Below are 22,264 nucleotides of genomic sequence, written 5' to 3'. Positions count from 1 at the left end.
GACTTTCCAACTTACTCACAGAAAGCCAGAGTTCTTAGGCCTACATAATCTGCCCTATTTACCTCTTAGACTTTTCTACTTCCCCTCTTACTTCACCCAGGGATTTTTCTCAGACATGCTACTGGCCTTAGGCTCTTTGGGCTTACTAGCACCTTAGCAGGGAATTCTTTCCCCAAATCTGCATGACCTACAAATGTTTTCTCATTTAATACCAACAACTGTAAAGCAGATAACTTTCAGATACTCAGTTCTGAATCAGTAAATTAAAAAATAGGTTAAACAACTTGTCAAACATAAGATACTTATTAATTTGACTTCAAAATCTACTTTTTTTTTTCCAAAATCTATTCTTAACAAATAAGATGTCTCTAGCATTAATAAGAAAACAGAAAGACAAAAAGTTGTGACCACAGAATCACGTAGGATTTAAAATCCTCTTGCTCTTAATAATAATTAAATTTCTTAAAGTTTTTTATTCTGGTAAGGTTCTATCATATTTATTTTTGCAGGCTGCTTAAAGAAACAAAGATACATTCAACCAGAAAATCAGTTTGTAAAGTATATGTGCAGATAGGAAGAAAAAAACAAATTTCTTCCTTAAAAGGTAACAACTCGCATCACCTCAGATGTAACTGAAGCCATTGACACCAACAATAAATGTACACGAATTTTCAGAGGTTTGAATTCTATTCAACAACCTTTCAAAGAGGGACCCATGCTCAGTGACTCATTTATCATCCTACTAAGTATCATATGTTGTTCTTGGGAGTGTAAGATGATAAATGTATTTATAAATGAATTCATTTTTTCATCCTCATCAGTGACCTAATGCTAAAAAATGTATGCAAAATGATGCAAGTGTGAATACGGTAATGATCTCTGAATTTTAAAAATTTGAATACTCTACATACAGTAAAAATCACTTGTAGAAACAGCAGATGAGTTAATTATTGTATTAATTTAACATCGAATACAAGTAGTTTAGATCACTTAACTACTTAAGGTTATGCACCAGCCATTATATACCAAGCCACTGAGGAATATACAGCAACTGAGTAAGACAGGCCAAAAATTCCTCTCACTGCACTTCCACTCTGGTGGGAATGTGAACAACAACAATAACAAGAAATGTATATTTTTATGGAAAGAAATAATTGTTTTTGAAGAAACATGAAATGACAGACGAGCACAGTGATTAGAATAGTAGTATTATTTTGGATGAAAATTTGGCCAAAGGAACTTTATCTAGTAAAATCATAGAGATCTGAATGAAATGAAAGGATTACATAGTATTAAAATTTCAAAATGGTAACTTTGAATGATCAAAAGATTAAAATGATATACATGGCATAATTTTTATATTTAATGAAAACTTAGAGTTTAACCTCTTAATTTCGTAGGTGTATATCTGCTCCAAACAAGCATTATAATAGAATGATGACTAAAATCCATCTGTAAAGTGGCATTCTGCTTGAGAAGGAGGAAACCCAGCTAACAACTTTCTCAAACAGGTCTAAGAAAACAGCTAAAATCTGCAAACTGCTACACTTAAAAAAAAAGATTAACTTCACTGTAAGACACTAATATAAAACAGCTCCTCCAAAGACAGGGGGGAAAGATTATAAAAATCTTAAGTACATTACAGATGTAGATATCTCAATCACATAGGGAAGGATTATAAACTTTAAATCAGATCTAACATTTCACGATGGCTGAAGAATCTTTGAAATCAAACTTAAAACTTCAGCCTCATAAGTGTATCTACCACTGAAAGCTGGTGTTTATAAAAATGACTATTTGTTCATCTAATGTACTTCCTCATCTAAATACGACACTTATAAAAGTATAATTTTCATAAATACTTTAAAGCAGGTCTACTTATATTAATAACAGATTATATAATACGATAATTTATTAAATGAAGAGTTTGAGAGAAATTGGTTTATGGAAAAAATTTTTATTCATGAGAGTCACATTAATTGGAAGAGTTGATCCGAAGAGATATGAAGTACATAATATTTGACAGAGTTCTCCCCCTAGTGGAACTTCAAAATGATCTAAAACATTTCCATGACGAAGAATAGCCTAAAATGTATTATTCTTATAATTGAAAAAGGAGTTTCAGATTTTAGCAAGAAATCTATTATGGATCTGCCTGTAATAAGCAAATAAATGAATGATAGTTGGATCATCAAGAGGTTTACTGAAAACACATTTACTAAACGTATTAATAGCAAAAGAACTCAGAAGAAACACCTTAAAAGCAGAAGAATGGGGGTATAGAGAAACAGCAATTTAGGAAGACATAGTAGCTCACAGAATGATACAGAATTATGAAAGAATGTAAAAATTTTGTGTGCGCGTGTGTGTGTGCATGCGTGTGTGTAAGGGGTAGGGAGTGAGGATGGGGAGATAATGCTGAGAGATGAGACAGGACATGCAGGTCTGGGCAACAATGAAAAGGTAAGCATTTTATGCTCAGGAATTTTGATATCATTTGCTAGGTAAAAGGCAGTCAATAAAAGTTTTTATTTTTCAGAAATAAATTCTGATAGCTCTGTGGAATTGCTGAGGCTAAAGAAGAGAGAACTGACTAGGAAGTTACTATAATAGTTTAGGTAAGGCTGAAGAATTCAGGGAATGGCTAGGGGAATAGAAAGGCTAAGAGAGATTAACAGAAAAGTTTATGAAATTAAAATTATCTTTGGTTTAGTTTTAGATTTACTCAGGACTTTTCTCTTTTGGAGGAACTGAAGAGTGGGCAAGTCTGTATGAATTATTAACAATTATCTGAAAGCAAAACTACAAAAATAGGTGAGCAGGTAAAATGTTGGTAATGTTCACTAGCACAAACACTTTGTAAAATAATTTGATATTATCCACTAAAGTTAAAAGTTTACATATTCTCTCTATATAGCTTTGATACACAGCGTTAAGAAAGGCATAAGTGAAGCTCCTACTAGGCTGAACAATTCGGTAAGAGATGCCATCACTAATCAAGACTAAAGATAAAAAAAGAAAAAAATTTTGGATAAAATAGGAACATATATAATTTTAAAGTCTGTTTCTTTTTTTGACAGAGAGAGAGAGAAGAGTGCACGCACACACACAAGCAGGAGGAGAAGCACACAGAGGAAGATAGAGAAGCAGACTCCCTGCTAAGCAGAGAGCATGACATGGGGCTCGATCCCAGAACCCTGACATTATGACCTGAGCTGAAGACAGATGTTCAACCAACTGAGCCATCCTGGCACCCTGGAACACATATAATTTTAGACATGTTGAATTTGACGTGCCTGTGCAACTTCTAGGTGGAGTGGTCTATTGTCCATTAAAACTACTGGTTTACTCATCAAAAGACACAATATGTTAAAAAACAACAAAAGACAAGAGTAGAAATAGATATTTGCAAAACATAACATCAATAAATAAAGAACTATATATCCAAAGATAAAGACAGAAACTTAATAGAAAATATATATACAAAAAGACTTCAGCAGGCCTTTACAAAAGAAGAAATCGAAATGGCCAGCCTCATTAGTAATCAGGTAAATGGAAATTAAAACCACAATGAAATATCACTGCATACCCACCAGAAAGGCACAAGTTAAAACATCTGACACCACCAAGTGTTGAGGAGAATATGGAACAAGCAAGAACTTTCATATGCTGTTCCTGGGACTTTAAACTGGTACAAGCACTTTAGAAAATAAAGTTGAAGATTTGCATGCTCTGTGATACAACCATTCCATATTAGAGAAATATATACATGTGGTCAGTATAGTGCATAAGATTGCTCATAAATACAGCACTGTTCAAAATAGTCCTAAACTGGAAAATCCCAAATGATTGATAATATTAGAGTGGATAGATACGTTGTGATGTATTCATAAAATGGACCATATACAATAAAAATGCTTACTCTTACTAAAATAATGTTGAATAAAGGAGAGCCAAAAAATATTTAAGAATACTCCATTCAAGATCAGAAACAGGGGACGCCTGGGTGGCTCAGTGGTTGAGCGCCTGCCTTCAGCTCAGGGTGTGATCCTGAAGTCCCGGGATCAAGTCCCACATTGGGCTCCCTGCATGGAGCCTGCTTCTCCCTCTGCCTGTGTCTCTGCTCCTCTCTCCCTCTCTCTCTCTCTCTGTGTCTCTCATGAATAAATAAATAAAATCTTTAAATAAACTATCAGAAACAGGGAAAACTAAACTGTACAGATCAGAGAGGCATACAAAGATAACACAATTCTAAGGAAAAGTAAAGGAATGATTATCACAAAACTTAGGATAAAGGAGTGAGGTGTGATTGGGTAGACTTCTGGGGCACAGGAAATATTCTGTATCTTGACCTGAGCAGTGATTATATGGGTAATATGTTTACCCATATTATAATGTAGCCTTTTATTATGAACTTCTTGGTATATTGTGCTAATAATTTTTAAAATAATTTAAAAAGATTTTAAAACTATTGTTTGGGGGAAACATGCTAGGGGTTGGATTTACATAAGGTTTGTTGTTGTACAGATGGCTCCTAAGCCATGTAACTGAGACCCTTCATTTAAATTCAGCTTTTAAAAAGCCAAGAACTTGGATTCTCAGGGGAATACAATCAGAAATGATAAGACTGAAAACAATAAGGAAGAAGAGAGGCAAAAGTGAGTGGTGAATGGAAAGCCATGGGAGGAGAGAACATAAAGAGCATGACTACTCAGCAATGACAAATGAGATAAACTCAAGCAGGATAAATACCCAAAAAACTCCAATGAATAGCAATAAGGATTCCAGTGATTATTTAATCAAGAGCCATTTTATGCCAATATATTCCTGACAGTAAAAATTCCATGCATTTTCTATTTTCAGAAATGATGGAACATGTTATATTTCGTTTTAAACAAAACATGCAGCGTATCAGGCTCTTCTCTTTAATAACTATTTCAGAATAAATAAAACAGTGATATAAATCTTACTGTTTGTGACTAAGATGTACAGAATTTTAAGAATATCTTATAATTTTTTATTTATTTATTTGAGAGAGAGCACGCGCACAGAGGGAGAGGGACAAACAGACTTCTCGTTGAGCAAGGAGCCCGATGGGGGACTCAATCTCAGTACCCTGGGATCATGACCTGAGCAGAAGGCAGATGCTTAAGAGACTGAGCCACCCAGGCACCCCTATAGTTTTCTTGATATCAGAAAACTACAGGCTTAAACTAGAATTGCATATGATAGCATGATATAATTGCTGATTACAAGTATATCATGTAGCAATACCTACCTATCTGAAGTTTTTCTGAATATGTGCTACTTTACAGGAAATATTACAAAAAGAACATAAAGGCTATATTTTTTATAAACTTACACAAATCACAGTATGTTATGATTACTTTTGACCCAGATCAAAAGATGAGGCTATAATATATATCAGTCTTAGAAATGAACCAAATTTTAAATTGAAACTTAATTCAAAGGATATTTCAAGTGGGAAGAAAATTCTAGATGTTGCAACAAAAACTGTATTATGGCTTGGAATCGAATATGAGACATTTTGAAAGAAATAAGATTTCAAACATAATGTTTTTCCCATATTAGAAATTTACTACTTTATTAAAGATTTTACTTATTTATTTATTCATAAGAGAGAGAGAGAGAGAGAGGGGCAGAGACACAGGCAGAGGGAAAAGCAGGCTCTATGCAGGGAGCCCGACATTGAACTCAATCGTGGGTCTCCAGGATCACACCCTGGGCTGAAGGCGGTGCTAAACTGCTGAGCCACTCGGGCTGCCCCCAAATTTACTACTTTATGTTGTACAATAAGAAACAGGATATATAACAACAAAATGGTTAATTTTGAATTTTTTGAAAATTGCTTTGGCAATGTACAAATATAGTAAACTATCACTCAAAAATGGACTTAGAGTAGAGGCAACAAAAGGAAAAGAGTTGGACTTCAACAAAAATAAAAACTTTCATGCATCAATGAGAGCACTTGATGGGATGAGCACTGGGTGTTTTACTATATGCTGACAAATTGAATTTAAATAATATAAACAAAATAAACCTTTCATGCATCAAAAAACAAAACAAAAACAAAAAGGCAACCCGCCAAAAGGAAAAAAACTATTTGCCAACTATCTATCTGATAAGGGACTGACACCAAGAATATATAAGGAGCTTCTACAACTCAACAACAACCTGATTAAAAACTAAGCAAAGAAGTCACATAGACATTTCTTTAAAGAAGACATACAAACAGCAAGTAAGCAAATGAAAAGATGGTCAACATCACTAACCATTAGTGAAATGCTAATCAAAACCCAAATGAGCTACCACTTCACACTGATTAGGATGACTACTATAGAAAAACAATCAACAATCAAAAAAACCCCAGGAAATTAACAATTGTTGGTGAGGATGTGGAGAAATAAAAGCTCTGTGTATTGGCTAGCAAGAATGTAAAATGGTGCAGCTGCTGTGAAAAATAGTACAGCAATTCCTCAAATAATTAAACACAGAATTACCACATGATCTATCAATCCCACTTCTGGGTAAATCCCAAAGAAATGAAAGCAGGGATTCAAAGAGATTTGCACAACTATGTTCAGAGCAGCATTATTCACAATAGCCAAAATGCGGAAGCAGCCGAAGTATTTACCTATGGATAAATTAACCAAAAGTGGTGTATATATATATAATATGGAATATTACTCAGTCAAAAAGGAAGGAAATTTTTTCACATATTACAACATGGGTAAACCTTGATGACATTACACTAAGTGAAAAGAGCCAGTCATAAAAAGACAAATACTAGGGCACCTGGGTGGCTTAATCAGGGGGCCAACTCTTGATCCTGGCTCAGGTCATGATCTCAGGGTCCTGGGACTAAGCCCCGTAGTTGGTTGGTGGGTCAGGGGAGTCAGCTTCCCCTCTCTCTCTCTCCCTCTGCCCCTCCCCACTCCTTGTGCACTCTCTTTCTTTAAAATGAATAAATAAATCTTTTAAAAAAAAGACAAATACCATATCATTTTACTTATATGAGGTAACTAGAAGTAGTCTAATTCAGAGATAAAAAGTGGAATGGTGGTTTCCAGTGGTTCGGGAAGATGGGCATGAGGTGATACTCAAGAAGCAGACTTTCATTTTTGCAAGATGAAAGGAGTTGTGGAGACTTTTACATCAATTTGAATGTCACAGAACTGTAAACTTTAAAATGGTCAATTTTATGCTGTATGTATTTTACCACAATAAAAAAAAGGACTTGGAAATGAGTATGTGTTGAAAATAGAATCACATTCATTAGGAGGAAGATATAAATCACTCTTCAGGTGCAGAAGGAAAGAGAAACTACTGCATTATTTTTATGTGTACTTTATTATTTTCATATGGTACCTGGATTTCCAGCTCAGCAATGTGCTGCTGTAATTCAGCCACAGCAGCAATGCTATCTGCTTCCCGGAGTCTCACAGCCATCACTTCTTCTTTGTTCTAGGGCAGCAAACAAAATAAACCAAAAATAAACCATGCAATAAGTCAAAATAAAACCTGCTTCAAATTTAAAAAATAACAAATAGATCTATGATTAAATGAGAGGAAAAAGTGCCATTATTTCCTGAACTTGATATAATATGAAGACCAAATATATAGGATTCCATCTTTAAGCATTAATAAACAGCATTCATATAAATAAATATTGCATAAAAAGCTAAAATTAAAAATGAACTTATTTAAAACAATTCAAATCACTGGTGACAATGAAAGCTGCTCACTTTTTATGCAAGAACAAATCAAGACCTTTCAAACACTAAAATAGCTAGAACAACAGATTAACAGAGACTATGGATACTGAGAGAGTATATTAGCTAGATAATATTTTAAAATTATATTCTTTCTGAAGCAATGTTAATGAGTATTTACAATATACAAAAGAAAATAAAAATTATATTATAATTCTAAACTTCCTAGGAAAAGCATAGCACTTAACTCTACCACCTCAAAATTTCACTAAGAAAAACCCCCAAACTATTCAACAATATTTATGACAAATAATACTGATCCAGAAATAACAAAATATGAAGAAGATATGTCAGTAGGTATGCAAAAATATTTTTCTCCTCCATTAACTTCAGTTGAAAGTTAGCAATTATTCATATAAAATTGTATAGCATGGTGATCTTAGGAGAAATTTAGCACCTGACAGTACTATAATACCAAAATTTCTAAGAACACCAAATTTAGAAGTGTAATAAACTTTCAAATAAAAATTCATATTTATTTTTATATCTCAGATATGATATTGCTGCTTGACGTTAAGCAAACACTGCTTTAAATATTTTGCCAATTTGCATATGATCACATGTATACCCACTGCTGTGCTAGTAAATGTCTAACAATCAGCTTTCTCCTGGAGGGGGTGTGTGTGTATACACATACGTGTTCAAGCATCAGCTTATTATATTTTTTAATATAAACTGATACGTAGGATATACAGAACATTCAGATAATAAGATAAAGAATACTCATTGCCAATTCTGTGTAGTCACAATATTCTCACAGAATGCTTTCACTGATTTTTTTCTAAACTACTGTATCCATAAGCCATCAATGGTTGAAAAAGTAGTAAGTGAAGTTTTGATATAAATGTTAAGTATTTTTGTTAGAAGATGAAAAGTGAAACAAAGAAGACTTATGTTAGAATTTCACACATTTGTTAATGTGAGAGAGAGTTTTTTTGTTGATCCTGGCAATAGTAATCAAACACTGAAAGAAAATTTCCTTAAAAATTCTGTGTTATTCATAATGTGTAGGTCGAAGAAACAACCCTTTTTAAACTTTAACCTGCATTTAAAAATCTAGCACAGGAGTCAAAAGCTTTTCCTTAAAGAGCCAGGTAGTAAATATGTTAGATTTGTGGACCATACCATGTATCACAACTATTCTACCTAGCATCAATGCAGTGTGAAGGTGGACAATATATAAATAAATAGGCAAGGCTGTATTCCAATAAAACTTCATTTCCAAAAACATGCAACCAAACAGATTTGGGCTATGAGCTACAGTCTCCCAACATTTGGTCTAGATAATTTACAAAATAATAAATCCAGCCCTGATTTATAGTTTGACAACTAATATGATGTAAATCCTCCTTTACGATGTAAATGGCTCCTTTCAAGGTACCAACATACATTATTGAACACTGAGTTGGGAAAAAATGTGCAGTAGAAAACTATTATATGGTTATTTCCACCATACAAGAGATATAAATAACTTCAAAAGCACAGATAGTAAAAAAAAAAAAAAAAAAAAAAAAAAGCACAGATAGTGGTAAAATATAAAAACTAAGTAGGAAATGATGAAATTTGAGTATTTATTATTTTTGTTCTACTATAATTTAATTATGCTATATAACTTAATTGTTAATATGGCTGTTTTAATAAGTGAGTCACAGAATTCCTGAAAATTTAACAAGTGGTTCTTATAAGCCTTTCCTGGCTGGCACCAGCACACCACTGTGTCTATATTTCATAAAATTCAAATCTCATTTTGTCACTACCTTATTTTAAACACTTTATGGCACTCCACAGATCTTGAGATAATGACTCAGGTCCTTATATACTGATAAACTAGATTCTATATGATTTTACTCCTTATTCACTTCTCTAGCCTTGTATCTTACCAATATTCCTCATGACACTTACCTCTAGCTACAATGAACTTTTTAGTTCAAGCAACCTCTTGTTCCTTCTCATTTTACTCTTCACACATGCTATTCCCTTTCTTCAGTGAGCTCTATTGTCATTCCTTAACTCCTACATAGTCTTAATGCTTTAATCACTCCTCAGTTAGCCATTCTTGAACCATTACCCTAACACTAAACTCCCATTATAATGCCCTGTATACCTCCTCAATCATAGCACTACTCATATTGCATTGTGCTTGTGTGTGTACTTGTCTAAATCTTTTACTAAGAGAAATCCCCTTGAGGGCAGTAATGTCTCCAACAGCCCCAGCACCAACTTTCAGCCTGTGAGCCACCTAAAACACCTTATCCTTTAGCTCCAGTTAAGCCACTGGAAGACTGCAGCCTCCTTAGAGATTCTAAGTCAGAACCATTTGGATAAGCTGCTCCTCAATTTCTGACCCATGGAAACTCTAGAATATTGGTGCTTATTGTTATTTTAAGCCACTAAGTTTTAGAGGTAATTTTAAAAATAGTAATAGATAACTAATACATTTATACTCTACTAATTTTATACAATTAACTGTATAAAAATTATATCAAGTAAAACTATTATTTATATAAATATATATAAACTGAATTATACAAATTCATAATACTTACAAATGTATATATTATAAATCATACAAAATTATGTTAATCAAGTTAAAAAAAACAAAACTTCCCCTAATCTTCTCCTTCTCCAATCTAATCACCAAGTCTTGTCGGTTCTCTACAAAAACAGACTGTGCATTTATCTACTTCTCTTTATTTAAATGCTAATATCTAAGCCCAAGCTAGCACCTCTGTCTTGTACTATTTCCTGATGATCTCATATCAAATCTCTCTCCAACCCCACCTAAAACCTATCTCCAGTGGTATATGTGTTCTTTTAAAAAATAATTACATTAATTGCTATAAGCAATATCCCTTAATAAAGGCTAAAAGTAATTGCTGAAACTTTACAAATATTTGCACGGCCTCAAAATAGTTCCCCCCAAATATTTATTAATTACTGTGGTGGTTTTAATATACATCCATAAATTCTTTGATATTCTCTCCTTGAGGAGGTATAACTTAACAGCCCTGCCTGCTGTTGGACTATGGGCTGGACTTAATAACTTGCTTGTAAAGAAGAGTAGCAGAGGAAAAAAGCTCTGTAGTGTTTGAGAAAGCTGGCAGACATCAACTTAAATGATGAAGGTTAACAGCACTAACCATACGATATATTAATATATGTCTTCTAACATGATATGTCGTGAAGGACACTTCAACTCTGTACTCTTTCATAAAATACATTATCTCAGTCTAGTCATGAGAAAACAGACAATCCTAAACTGAAGGATATTCTACAAAATACCTGACCAGTATTTTTTAATAATCAAGGTAAGGAAAGATAAGAAAACATTAAGAAACTGTCACAGATTAGAGGAGACAGAGACATAATGGGGAAATCTAAATAAAGTCTATAGTTTAGTAATAATATTGTATCATTATTCATTTCTTAGTACTGAAAAATATATCGCGGTTATGTAAGATGTTAACTTTAGGGGAAGCTGATTAAAAGGTATATGGTAACTCTCTGTTTTTGGTACTTTTCTGTAAACATAAAAATATTTCAAAAGTAAAAAAAAAAAAACTGAAGCAAATACAACAAAACAGAAAAAAAAATCATAGTTTTCCTGCCTAAAACCTTTCAGTGGCCTCTCAAATTGAGTAAACCCAAATTCATTAGTATGGACTCTAAAATTTTACATGGCAAGAAATGGAGTTCCAACCTACTTCCTTGGTTTTATTTTATTAGCTTTTCTTTATTTTTTAAAAGACTGTTTGTTTGTTTATTTATTTATTTATGGGAGACAGTGAGCAATAGAGAGCATGAGCAGGGGAGAGAGGCAGAGGGAGAGGGAGAAGCAAGCTCCCTGCTGAACAAGGAGCCTGACATGGGGTTTTATCCCAGGACTCGGGGATCATGACTTGAGCCAAAGGCAGACGTTTAACCCACTGAGCCACTCAGGCACCCCTAGCTTCTCACCTTATAGAAGACTCAACAACCAACTTCTTTCCTGCTTTTGGATCTTAAATTCTGTGACCCTTTTCTTGCAAGGATCTTCCCCTGGCTCTTCATATGTCTGCTTCTTTCCTATTCTTCATGTCTCTCAGCTTTCACAATCACCACCTGGCATTCCATCTTAACCACCACTTCCCCTTACCTCCCACTTTATAGTACATCATTAGGAATGATCTTATGTATTTTTTACTTCCTGTCTCACTAAACGTTGTGCTCATCTTCTTCACTACTGAATCCCTAGAACCTCTAAGACTGAAAAATAAGGGCTGCCTAAGTATTTGACGAATATGTAAATAGATGCCATTATTCTTTGAAGTCTCATAATCTCATCTCCTACCATCCCTACTTGAGAATCACTGTCCTAAAATATGCAAGTTATATCTATTTTTTTTAAGTTTTTTTTAAAATTTTTTATTTATTTATGATAGTCACACAGAGGGAGAGAGAGAGATAGGCAGAGACATAGGCAGAGGGAGAAGCAGGCTCCATGCACCGGGAGCCCAACGTGGGATTCGATCCCGGGTCTCCAGGATCGCGCCCTGGGCCAAAGGCAGGCGCCAAACCGCTGCGCCACCCAGGGATCCCACAAGTTATATCTTTTTAAAATGAAAAGGTTTGGCTCTATGCTTTGTAAGTAACATAATGGAGAAACAGGTACTATCATGTCCGCTTGGTAAGAGTACAAAACGGTACAATCCTAAGGAGTGTAATCTAACAAAATTTCATGAAAGTACAAATGTATTTACCCACTAACCAAAAAATCTACAGGAATGTGTAGATATACCTCCATAGGAATGTGGATATAACTCAATGTGTCTGAAATTATACATGTACAAAGTCAGTCACTACACTCCTTATGGCAGCAAAACACTGGGAAAATCTATATTCCCATCAACAACGACCCAGTTACTAAGTATATTAAAGTACATCCATGCAATGGAAAACAATGTACCTTAGAAACTAATGAGAAGACTCTTGAAACAATATTGAAAGTTCTACGAAACATGGTGACATAAAAACATAGTGACAAAAAAAGCAAAGAGAAGAACATACAGTATGTTAACTTTCATGTAAGAAAATGAAAAGAAAAAATATGTACTTTTACTCTATAGTATTTGCCTAAAAGAAACTCTGAAAAGATGTATCAGAAAATAATAAAAGCAGTTACCTAGCAAAAAATAAAAGAAGGGGTATGTGGTAGAGTCAGGAAGAGAATGAGATAAAAGGGGAAAGAGCGTGAGCAATGCTTTCATTTATACTCAAATTAAAAAATCAAAGCATTATGAAAAAATGTGTATGTATTAAGGTATTTAAGTTTATATTACATATAAGCACCAGATTTCTTTTCTTCCAGCTCCCTTCCTGTCATTATTCCATATATGCACAATATTATAATCAAAGTAAAATATTTTGATTTTCTTCACTTAAAATCACTTATCATACAATTTTACAAATTTATATATGAATTAATATATCTTTTCTCATGGATATATACAGATCTATGTTGGTATATCTATACATATATAGAACCAGAGAATATAAAATCTTTCTATAATCTTCAAACTTAGATTTATATAGAAAATTCCACAATCTCATTACTAAAATCTTGGGGGCTAGGTATGTCATGGAATTTCAGAATTTTTAGATTTTAGAAAAATAATAAGGTACATAAACCATACATTAATATGATCCAGTGGCAGCATCCATAATGAAATACTATGTTCAATGCTAAACACAAAGAAACCATAAAGTATAAATATCTATACAAAGTGGGATAAAATAAAAACTATAAATGGCCACTCAAATGAATTTGTTTGAAATTTATGAGAAACGCTTGGGTTTCAGTGTTTTGAATTTTCATATTGAAGATGACAGACTTACACTATTTTCACCTTTAAGTGGAAACATTCAAATTCAGTAATAGAGGGGGAAATAACACTAATATTAAAAACAATATCCTGATAATGAAAAATAAATGAAATAAAAAATAAAATGAAATTTAATAATTATTTATCAACAAATTATACTATAATCATATAAAACTAAATGAGGGGCTCTTGGTGGCTCAGTTAAATACCTGCCTTTGGCTCAGGTCATGATCCCAGGGTCCTGGGATAAAGCCCTGAGTTGGCCTCTCTGCTTAGTAGAGTCTGCTTCTCCCTCTCCCTCTGCCCCTTCTCCCAACTTCCCAACTCGTGCTCTCTCAAATAAATAAAATCTATAAAAAAATCTGAATGAAAACGAATCAGAGTTTCTATAATTGAAGGACTTACTTCCTTGAAAAAGTTAGGGTTTGTTCCTGAACTGTTCAAGTGTAACAAGGTAAAATACTTAATTACAATGTACTAGGTGCTACGGTAACAATGAACACACTGGTCATTCTCAAAATCTGCAAATGGTATTATAAAATATTGAATAAATCAATACACAGGGTAAATACGGGGAGATATCAAAGTCAGGATCTGTAACATATTTCACAGAATTATTAATGAACTGCTAAAAATTAAATAAAAGTTCATAATGGTTCTTAAAATTTTCTAAAATTCGGAATCTGAGTCCATTAGTTAAATTTAAAAGAATATATATTTTTTATCAGCAAATCCCATAGATTATTTCCAAAGAACACTTTGCTTAAAAGGTGCTAAAGCATTTGAGAGGAATATTAAATCCAGTAACAGTGTGAACAACCTATGTTTAAGGAAAACTTACACCAATAATGAAAAAAGACTAAGTTTAGCTCTTTATTAAAAATAAATCAGCACAGACAATATGGCATCATGAAAATTCAGTCACATATTAGAAGGGCAAATCAAACTGATATAACCTCATGTCACATAATTTTATTTTTAAATTAGTCATATCATTCTAAAGGAACTAATTTTAAGTTAGTACAAATTTCAGTACTGCCTACAGATTTCTGTCAGTGTAAACTGCAATAGCCATGCATATTTATTAGGATGTAATTTCATCTCTGGATTTCAGTGACACTGATAAACCACTCAAGCTTCATTCTTGGTTTTTAATGACACCAGAACAAGTTGATGGAATTACAGCTTCATATGTACCATTGAAAGTCTTATTTCTTATCATAGAATAATAAGGCTGGAATCTTTAAAGAGCATCATTCCTGCTATCCTATCATGAAAAGATGGATATCTAGTTTATTTTTAAAATCCCATAACTAGTCCTCAGTAATCTACTCTAATGCTCAGACCATAGTCATCTCTTCAGTTATTTCTTTCTCTAACACTCACTCTCTCTCCTTCCACCTCCCTCCTCATCCCACCCCACTCCTTATCCCCCTTACTTTCTCACCACTGTTGTACTGTAAATGGATTTTTAAAAAAATTTACCTGCATTCAAATACTTTTCGATGCTTTATAAATCCAAACACTTCACACACCTCTCTAAATCACCTATATTTTTTGTTGCAATTTTAAAAGCTTTTCTTTTAAAGGGTTACAAGTCAAAAGAAAAATTGCAGAAAGATAGCAATTTTCAACTACTTGTTTAACTTAATTTCCTACACTGGCATTTAACCAACTGGGTGAAAATGAGGTTTCCTGCCTGAAATCCACCTCACAGCAAGATGAACTAACCCTGTCTGAAAGCAACCACTAAACCCAGTTCAGGAAAAGTGGGGGGAAAAAAATTAGCTCTTTTTGGTTTTATCTGGTTTTAAATAATGAAGAGACAAAACAAAAAGGCATTATTACATTGACAAAAAAATAGGTAGCTGATATATTTACCTTGCATTCAATCTCTGCTTGTTTGCGTTTTGCTTCACTTAATTGAGTAAGCAGTCCTTTGTTCTGTGCTGAAAGATATTGCACCTTCTCGTGTAGACTGATCACTTCTTGTTCTGCTCTTCGAAGATGGTTACTATTGATCTGATTCTAATAATTAAAAATGTAAATACTCAGACATTAAAGACTCCAAAAAACCTACAAATTTCTATCTCCCTATTTTATAAAATGATATTATTAGTTACAGTTGAATTTTATTTAATAGTTCAATACTAAAAAAACAAGTTATAAAACATGCTTAAAAATCAAGTCATCCAAAAGAATACTTAAGGTCCATATTACAAACTCTTCCTAATTTTCTGTTTATACAATACATATCTACAAACTTTAAGAATGTTTACACAGAATGTTTCCAGTTTCCAAAAGAAAGCACAGACGGATTGAAAAGTACCATCACCAAATACTGAACTGTAAAATCCTTGGTGTCATGAAATTTGTCATAGGCAGTTCTATATTCCTCTAACATACAGAACAGTCTTTTTATGGAGCATGAATTGGTTTTGAATTCTGACTTTTTATCTGATGATTAGGCAAACCAGTTATAATATTTGAGTCTATTTCCTCATTTGAAAAATGTATATAAAAATACTTCCTATTTCTCATTTGATTGTCTTCAGTATTAAATGAGAGATTACATGGAACAGAGCTTAATATATAGAAAGAACTCAATCAATGCTAGCTACTTAATGTGTTACAATTATAGAACATGCTAAAAATATATATATAGGCCTTAAATTGGCTGACATGAGGTAGTTTCCCCATGTAGGTTTCACATAGCCTGTTTCTCTTAACCCCAAAATATTCTATTAGGGATCTGAAAGAAACAGTAGGGATTTTATAACCGAAGATAAAAATCTGGCTCCTCATTTTAGTTTTTCAACCTTGCTAAACTTATCTAATCCCAACAAATTTCAGTACACTGGTATAAGCACAGAAACTACTACTTGACTTTAAAGGCTGTGTTTTAAGAATCATATGAGAAAAGTTTATGAAAGGAGTCTCATATAATGTCTGAAATTAAACAGATACTTAATAAATTCTTGGTTGTTACCTTTATTATAACTATTCTATCTCATTCAATAAAAACAACCCTGCCTTGATTTTTAAAAATCTGCATCATAGAATAGATTTAAGGTCCAAAACTTTCTACCACTTCTCAGTTTCTTCATCTTTAGTTTTATTCATCTTCCTGTCTACAAAATAATGAACTTCTTAGTACTCAAGTACTTAGTGCTTAGATTCAAAATGTTCCACAACTTCTTTTTACTGTCTTCTTTCCTACCACTAAATACTTCAGAAGGACATACCTTCAACATAAGCTTCAAAGAATTCTCACAGAGAGAACTCTTCCTCCACCCCTCAATACAAGTCTATGACCCAAAATTATAAAACTCCACACATAAGCAAAACTGAAAATTGACAATGAGTGAGAAATTGTAGACAACAGGACAAAAGAATAGATTTTTTAAAAACTCTAGTTGGAAAATAATCATGTAAGGACTTATATGAAATAGTATATTTAAAATTATTAGGCATAAAAAGAGAGAGCAAAAACCTAAGCAAAGAACAACTAATTATCAAAAAACATTTAGCAAATTTGGGGGCGCCTGGGTAGCTCATTGGTTAAGCTTCCAATTCTTGATTTCGTTTCACTTCATAAACTCAGAGAGTTGTGGGATGGAGCCCTGCACCAGGGGCCTCAGTCAGTTGTCCCTCTCCTTCTGCTCCTTCCCAACTCATGCATGCATGCTCTCCCTCCCTCTCTCTCTGTCTCTCTCTCTCAAATGAATAAATATCTTTAAAAAACCCCACATTTAGAAAATCTGAAAAATAATCAAATACAATCTCTAGAAGTTAATGTGGCCAATAATTTTTAAAAATTAAAGGGTTAAGTAGGTGATTAGCTACACTGAAAAAATTGTGTTCCAGAAGTGGTCAGAAGACACAGAAGAGAGTAAGGAGGTACAAAATACACCCAATGGGGGGTTTCACAATAAAACAGAAAACAAAGAAAAAGGTAAGATATGATTGTCTAAGAGTTGACTATAGTTGACAATTTTTACAACTGATAAAGATATATATATGAATCTACATTTTGGGAAGCACAACTAGTCCCAAACAGGATAAATACAAATAAACCCTCACTAAGACACACTTTAACAAAACAATGCTAACGAAGATGCAAATCAAGGGCAAAACTGAGTATCTGTGCAAAGGGAAGGTGAAATATGCAATAGACATTGCAACAGGAAAACTCTGTAGTGCTTTAAAAACTAAATTTCATCCTACTTTAGTGTATTCAAATAAACTATCATATAAAAGTGAGAAAAAAGTATATTTACTGTTAAGAAAGTGAGACTTTACAACTCATGATTGAAATTGGAAAGAAAACTGTTAAAGAAAAGAGCAAAAACTCAGCAAACAGGCAGACAAATCCAAATAAGCACTGACTCCACAAAGCAATAATGTCTTGTAATTTGGAGATATAAAAAAGATGTACAATAATAGTAAGATATAGGATTGGAAAATGAAAGAAGAGCACATGAAGATCTTCCAAGGCCCTTACATAACTTAGAAGGAAGATGGGGATAATTATCAACATCAAACTTTGTTCAGTCAGGTGAGCATTTTTTATTTTTTATTATGTAGGTAACAAACGCTAACAGAAAAGGAATTATAAAAGTCAAACCAGTAGCAGAAAAAGAAACATCATCTAAATTAATCCAATAAAAAAGGAGGGAAAAAACAGAAAAAAGGGAATAAAAAAAGAAAACAATTTAAAATACATCATAATAAAGAGTTTGGATTCCTGATGTGGTTGTAGAATAGAAAGAGCATTATTCTCACTCTTTCAATAAAAAAAAAAAAAAAAAAAGCAAGCCAAAATCTAAATTCATGACTTCTCTTAAAATCAGAGAGGTGAGGTCACAAGGCAATTAACTATCCCTAAAATATAAGGACAGACAAGACAGATGAAGCCAAAAGCTGTTAAGAATAATTCAGCCAGAATATAATCAAATTGGTAGAGACCAAGTGTTGACTGGCTAGAGAGTGTGGAGCCTAAGGGAGCAGGAGAATTCACAAGCTCTTACACACTTTTTCTTCATGGACCACACAAAAAAGACAGATGAGAGTCTTGAAAAAGAGATCTCCGCTGCGCAGGCTTGAGGGAGGAGAATAACAGCCAATGCGAAAGGAGCATTAAACCTTGCTTGTCTCCTCTAGGGAACATAAGCTTGAAATGGGGCAAAAAACACTATTGCCCTTAGAGCACTGGAGAAACCACTACATGTGAGGAAGGAACAGGACGATATTGTGGACCTAGGACTATAGCTGGTGGTAGGGCAGGAGCACCAAGAAAGTCAAACACTCTAGATCCAGGGACGCTATGCAGCCTAAGACTGAGGCTTTATTAGAAAAATGGGCAACACTTCTGCCCCTCCAACTTCCTGTAAAAAGTAATAGTGGAACACTTCTGAATACTGAATCTCTCTGAAGTACTATGCAAATGGAAGACCTAAAGACACTAAGAAAACCCTCTGGCAAACCAGCCCCCATTCTAAAAATAAGATCATGCTAGAGGAATTTGAAGCCTGTGGTGCAATGAGGGTAACCACAGAAACAACAAACCTCAAACCCAGCCCAACTCCTGACTGTATTAACTCAAATCCCCCACATTAAAGGCCTAGCAGAGGAAAAGGTATGCCCATTTCCAGGCATAAAAACTACTTACCTAAGTCTATTGTCCTACACAAGATATTCAGTTTTCAACAAAAAATTACAAAGAATAGGAAAAGATAAGAAAAAACAAAACACTACCAAGAGACAAAGTAATCAACAGAATTAGCCTCACATATGACACAGATATTAAAATTACCTGACAGGGAACTTATAATAACTGGGATTATATGCTAAAGGCTCTAAGAAAAAAGTGAAAAGCATGCAAGATCCCATAGTTACTATCAGCAGAGAAATAAAAACTAAAAGAATCAAATGGAAATGCTAGAAATGAAAAAACACAGTAGTAGATGTGAAGAATGCCTTCAATGGCTCATTAGACAACTCACAGAGTGGAATAATCAGTGAACTTAATGATAAGTCAATATAAATATTTAAGTCAATAGAAACTGAAATGCAAAAAGAACAAATAATGAGGGGGAAAAAAAGAACAGATCATCCAAGAGTTACCATTAATATCAAATAATCTAACATATGTGTAATGGGAATCCCAGAAGGAGAAAAGAGTATGGATAGGACAGAAGAAATATTTGAAGAAAGAATAACCAAGAATTTTTCAAGTTTCATGACAGGCACAAATACACAGGGCCAAGAAACTCAGGATAAAAACAAAGCAAAAAAAAAAAAAAAAAAAGTCATTTCATCTTTAAGCTCCTAAAAACAAGAGATAACCTTAAGGGTAACCAGAGGGTCAAACACATTACATGCAGATGAAGAAAACCAGAATTCTGGCTTGCATGGTTTCTGACAAGAAGAATAACTTACACCGTTGAAGAAAAACAACAAGAAACAACTCCAAATACAATATCCAGCAAATATGCATTTTAAAATTGAAGAAATACTTTCCCAAAGAAATAAAAGTACTGCCAGCTAACCAGCAGTACAAAAATGTTAAAGGAAGTTCTTTAAGCAATAGGAATATGCCACCAGACAGAAACGCAAATCTATACAAAAAAATAAAATGCCAAAATGCAATAATTGAAGGGAAAATGTTAAAATTTTTAAAAATTTCTCTGAAAGGTAATGATTAAAGCAAAATTAGTAGCACATGACATGGTTGACTATATGTGAAATATATGAGAACTATAGCACAAAGAAAGGGGGAAGAACTGGGAATATACTGTTGAAAGGTCCTTATTATGTGTGAAAGGTACAATATTATTTGAAGACAAGCTCTGATTAGATGTATATTGAAAAACCTAGAGAAACTAGTAAAAAAGAAAAAAAATGAATGGAGTATAAATAAAGACAATTGTGGAGATAAAACGTAATTATAATAAATGCCCAAAATCCAAGAGAAAGTAGAAAAAAGAAGAAAAAAAATACAGATAATGGAACAAAGAGAGGATAGGCAGCAAGCTGACAGATATTAATCCAAACTGAATCATCAAACATGTACTACACATGACAGCTAAAAGAGACCGAGACTGCATTTTTATAGCTTTATTGGGATGTCCACATCATAAAATTCACCTAAAGTGTACCTATACTTCAGTGGTTTTAATATATTCACAGAGTTGTATGATCATTTGTCAGACTGGATTTTTAAAAATACATACCTATATGAAGTTCATCAGAATGTAATAAACAGGTTGGAATTTAAAGGATGGAAAAGATATATTAAGGCAAATGCTAAACAACAAACAGCTTAAATAACTATGTTAAGATGAACAGACTAAATCAAAATGCATCATGAAGGATAAAAAGGATCAGTATATAGTAAGATTCATTTTACCACAAAAGAAATAACAATTATACATTTGTATGTCCTTCTAAAAGAGGCTCAGAATATTTTAAGCCAAAAAAATTATTATTCTGAGGAGAAATAAACAAATCCATAATCACAACAGAAAATATCTACTAGTTAGTATTTCAAAGATAAGGTGACACACACAAAAACTAGGAAGGATATAGAAAATACAAAAAATACATTAAATATATTTAAGATACATTAAATAATTAAGAAGTTTGATCTAATATAAGACTCTACAGACCACATTCTGTGACCACAAAGCAAGTTAGTTAACATAATGACATAAACTACTAATGAAGTGAACCAGAAATCTATACTTCTGGAAATAAAAGAAAACATAATAGGAGTACAAAGAAAGGGGAAAAAGATGAAACCCAAGCAACATATAATAAAAGAATATATAAGGAATAGAACTAAATTATACAGAAAACAATGGTATTAACGTGGAGGACCAACAAAAACTAAAAACCCAGTCTTTAGAAATATATATATTTTTAAGATTTTATTTATTTATTCAAGAGAGACACAGAGAGAGGCAGAGACACAGGCAGAGGGAGAAGCAGGCTCCATGCAGGGAGCCCGATGTGGGACTCGATCCTGGGACTCCAGGATCATGCCCTGGGCCGAAGGCAGGCTCTAAATAGCTGAGCCACCCGGGCTGCCCCCAGTCTTTAGAAATATTAATAAAAATGGCAAGTTTCTAAAAAAAATATGGTCAACTTCTGTGCCTTTCCAAGAAAATACACAGGCACAAATAAACACTATTAGAAATGAAAAAAGAGACAAATATTGATCAGTAGAAAGAAAGGATATTTCTTTAAAAACTACTCTGAACAACTCTAAGTGATAAATTTGAAAATTTAGATGAAATGGAAGGGAAACATTAACTTACCAAACCAGACTCAAGAAAAAAAAAACAGAAAACCTGAAAAGACTTGTAACTTTTCAGTAAGTAGGACTGATAGTTACTATTCACACAAAACAAAACAAAAAGAATGGATTCCAGTAAATACTGAAGTGACAAGTAATTCAAATCTTAGATAGTATTTTACAAACTATAACAAAAAAAGATAAAATACAATCCAATTAATTCCATGAGCTTTTTATAACCTTTCTATTGAAACTAGTAAAAGCCCCCCCAAAAGAAAAATTGTACATTTTAACTTAGGTACAAAAAAATC

General features: G+C 33.3%; 1 protein-coding gene across 11 annotated transcripts in view; it reads right to left on the bottom strand.

Annotated features, from left to right (window-relative positions):
- The window catches only part of EVI5 (ecotropic viral integration site 5), a 195,304-nt gene that overhangs the window by 52,374 nt on the left and 120,666 nt on the right, over nt 1–22,264 (bottom strand). For all 11 annotated transcript variants that reach the window (XM_072754620.1, XM_072754622.1, XM_072754623.1 and 8 more), the window contains 2 exons: nt 15,536–15,682; nt 7,390–7,485 (listed from right to left, as the gene is read on the bottom strand). In XM_072754620.1, coding sequence (XP_072610721.1) covers nt 7,390–7,485; nt 15,536–15,682 — 243 coding nt within the window. The remainder of the gene's footprint in view (nt 1–7,389; nt 7,486–15,535; nt 15,683–22,264) is intronic.

The sequence above is a fragment of the Vulpes vulpes genome, chromosome 3 (assembly GCF_048418805.1).
Source record: "Vulpes vulpes isolate BD-2025 chromosome 3, VulVul3, whole genome shotgun sequence".
Classification (NCBI taxonomy): Eukaryota; Metazoa; Chordata; class Mammalia; order Carnivora; family Canidae; genus Vulpes; species Vulpes vulpes.
Note: the sequence above shows the minus strand (reverse complement) of the source record. Positions and strands in the feature narration are given on the sequence as shown.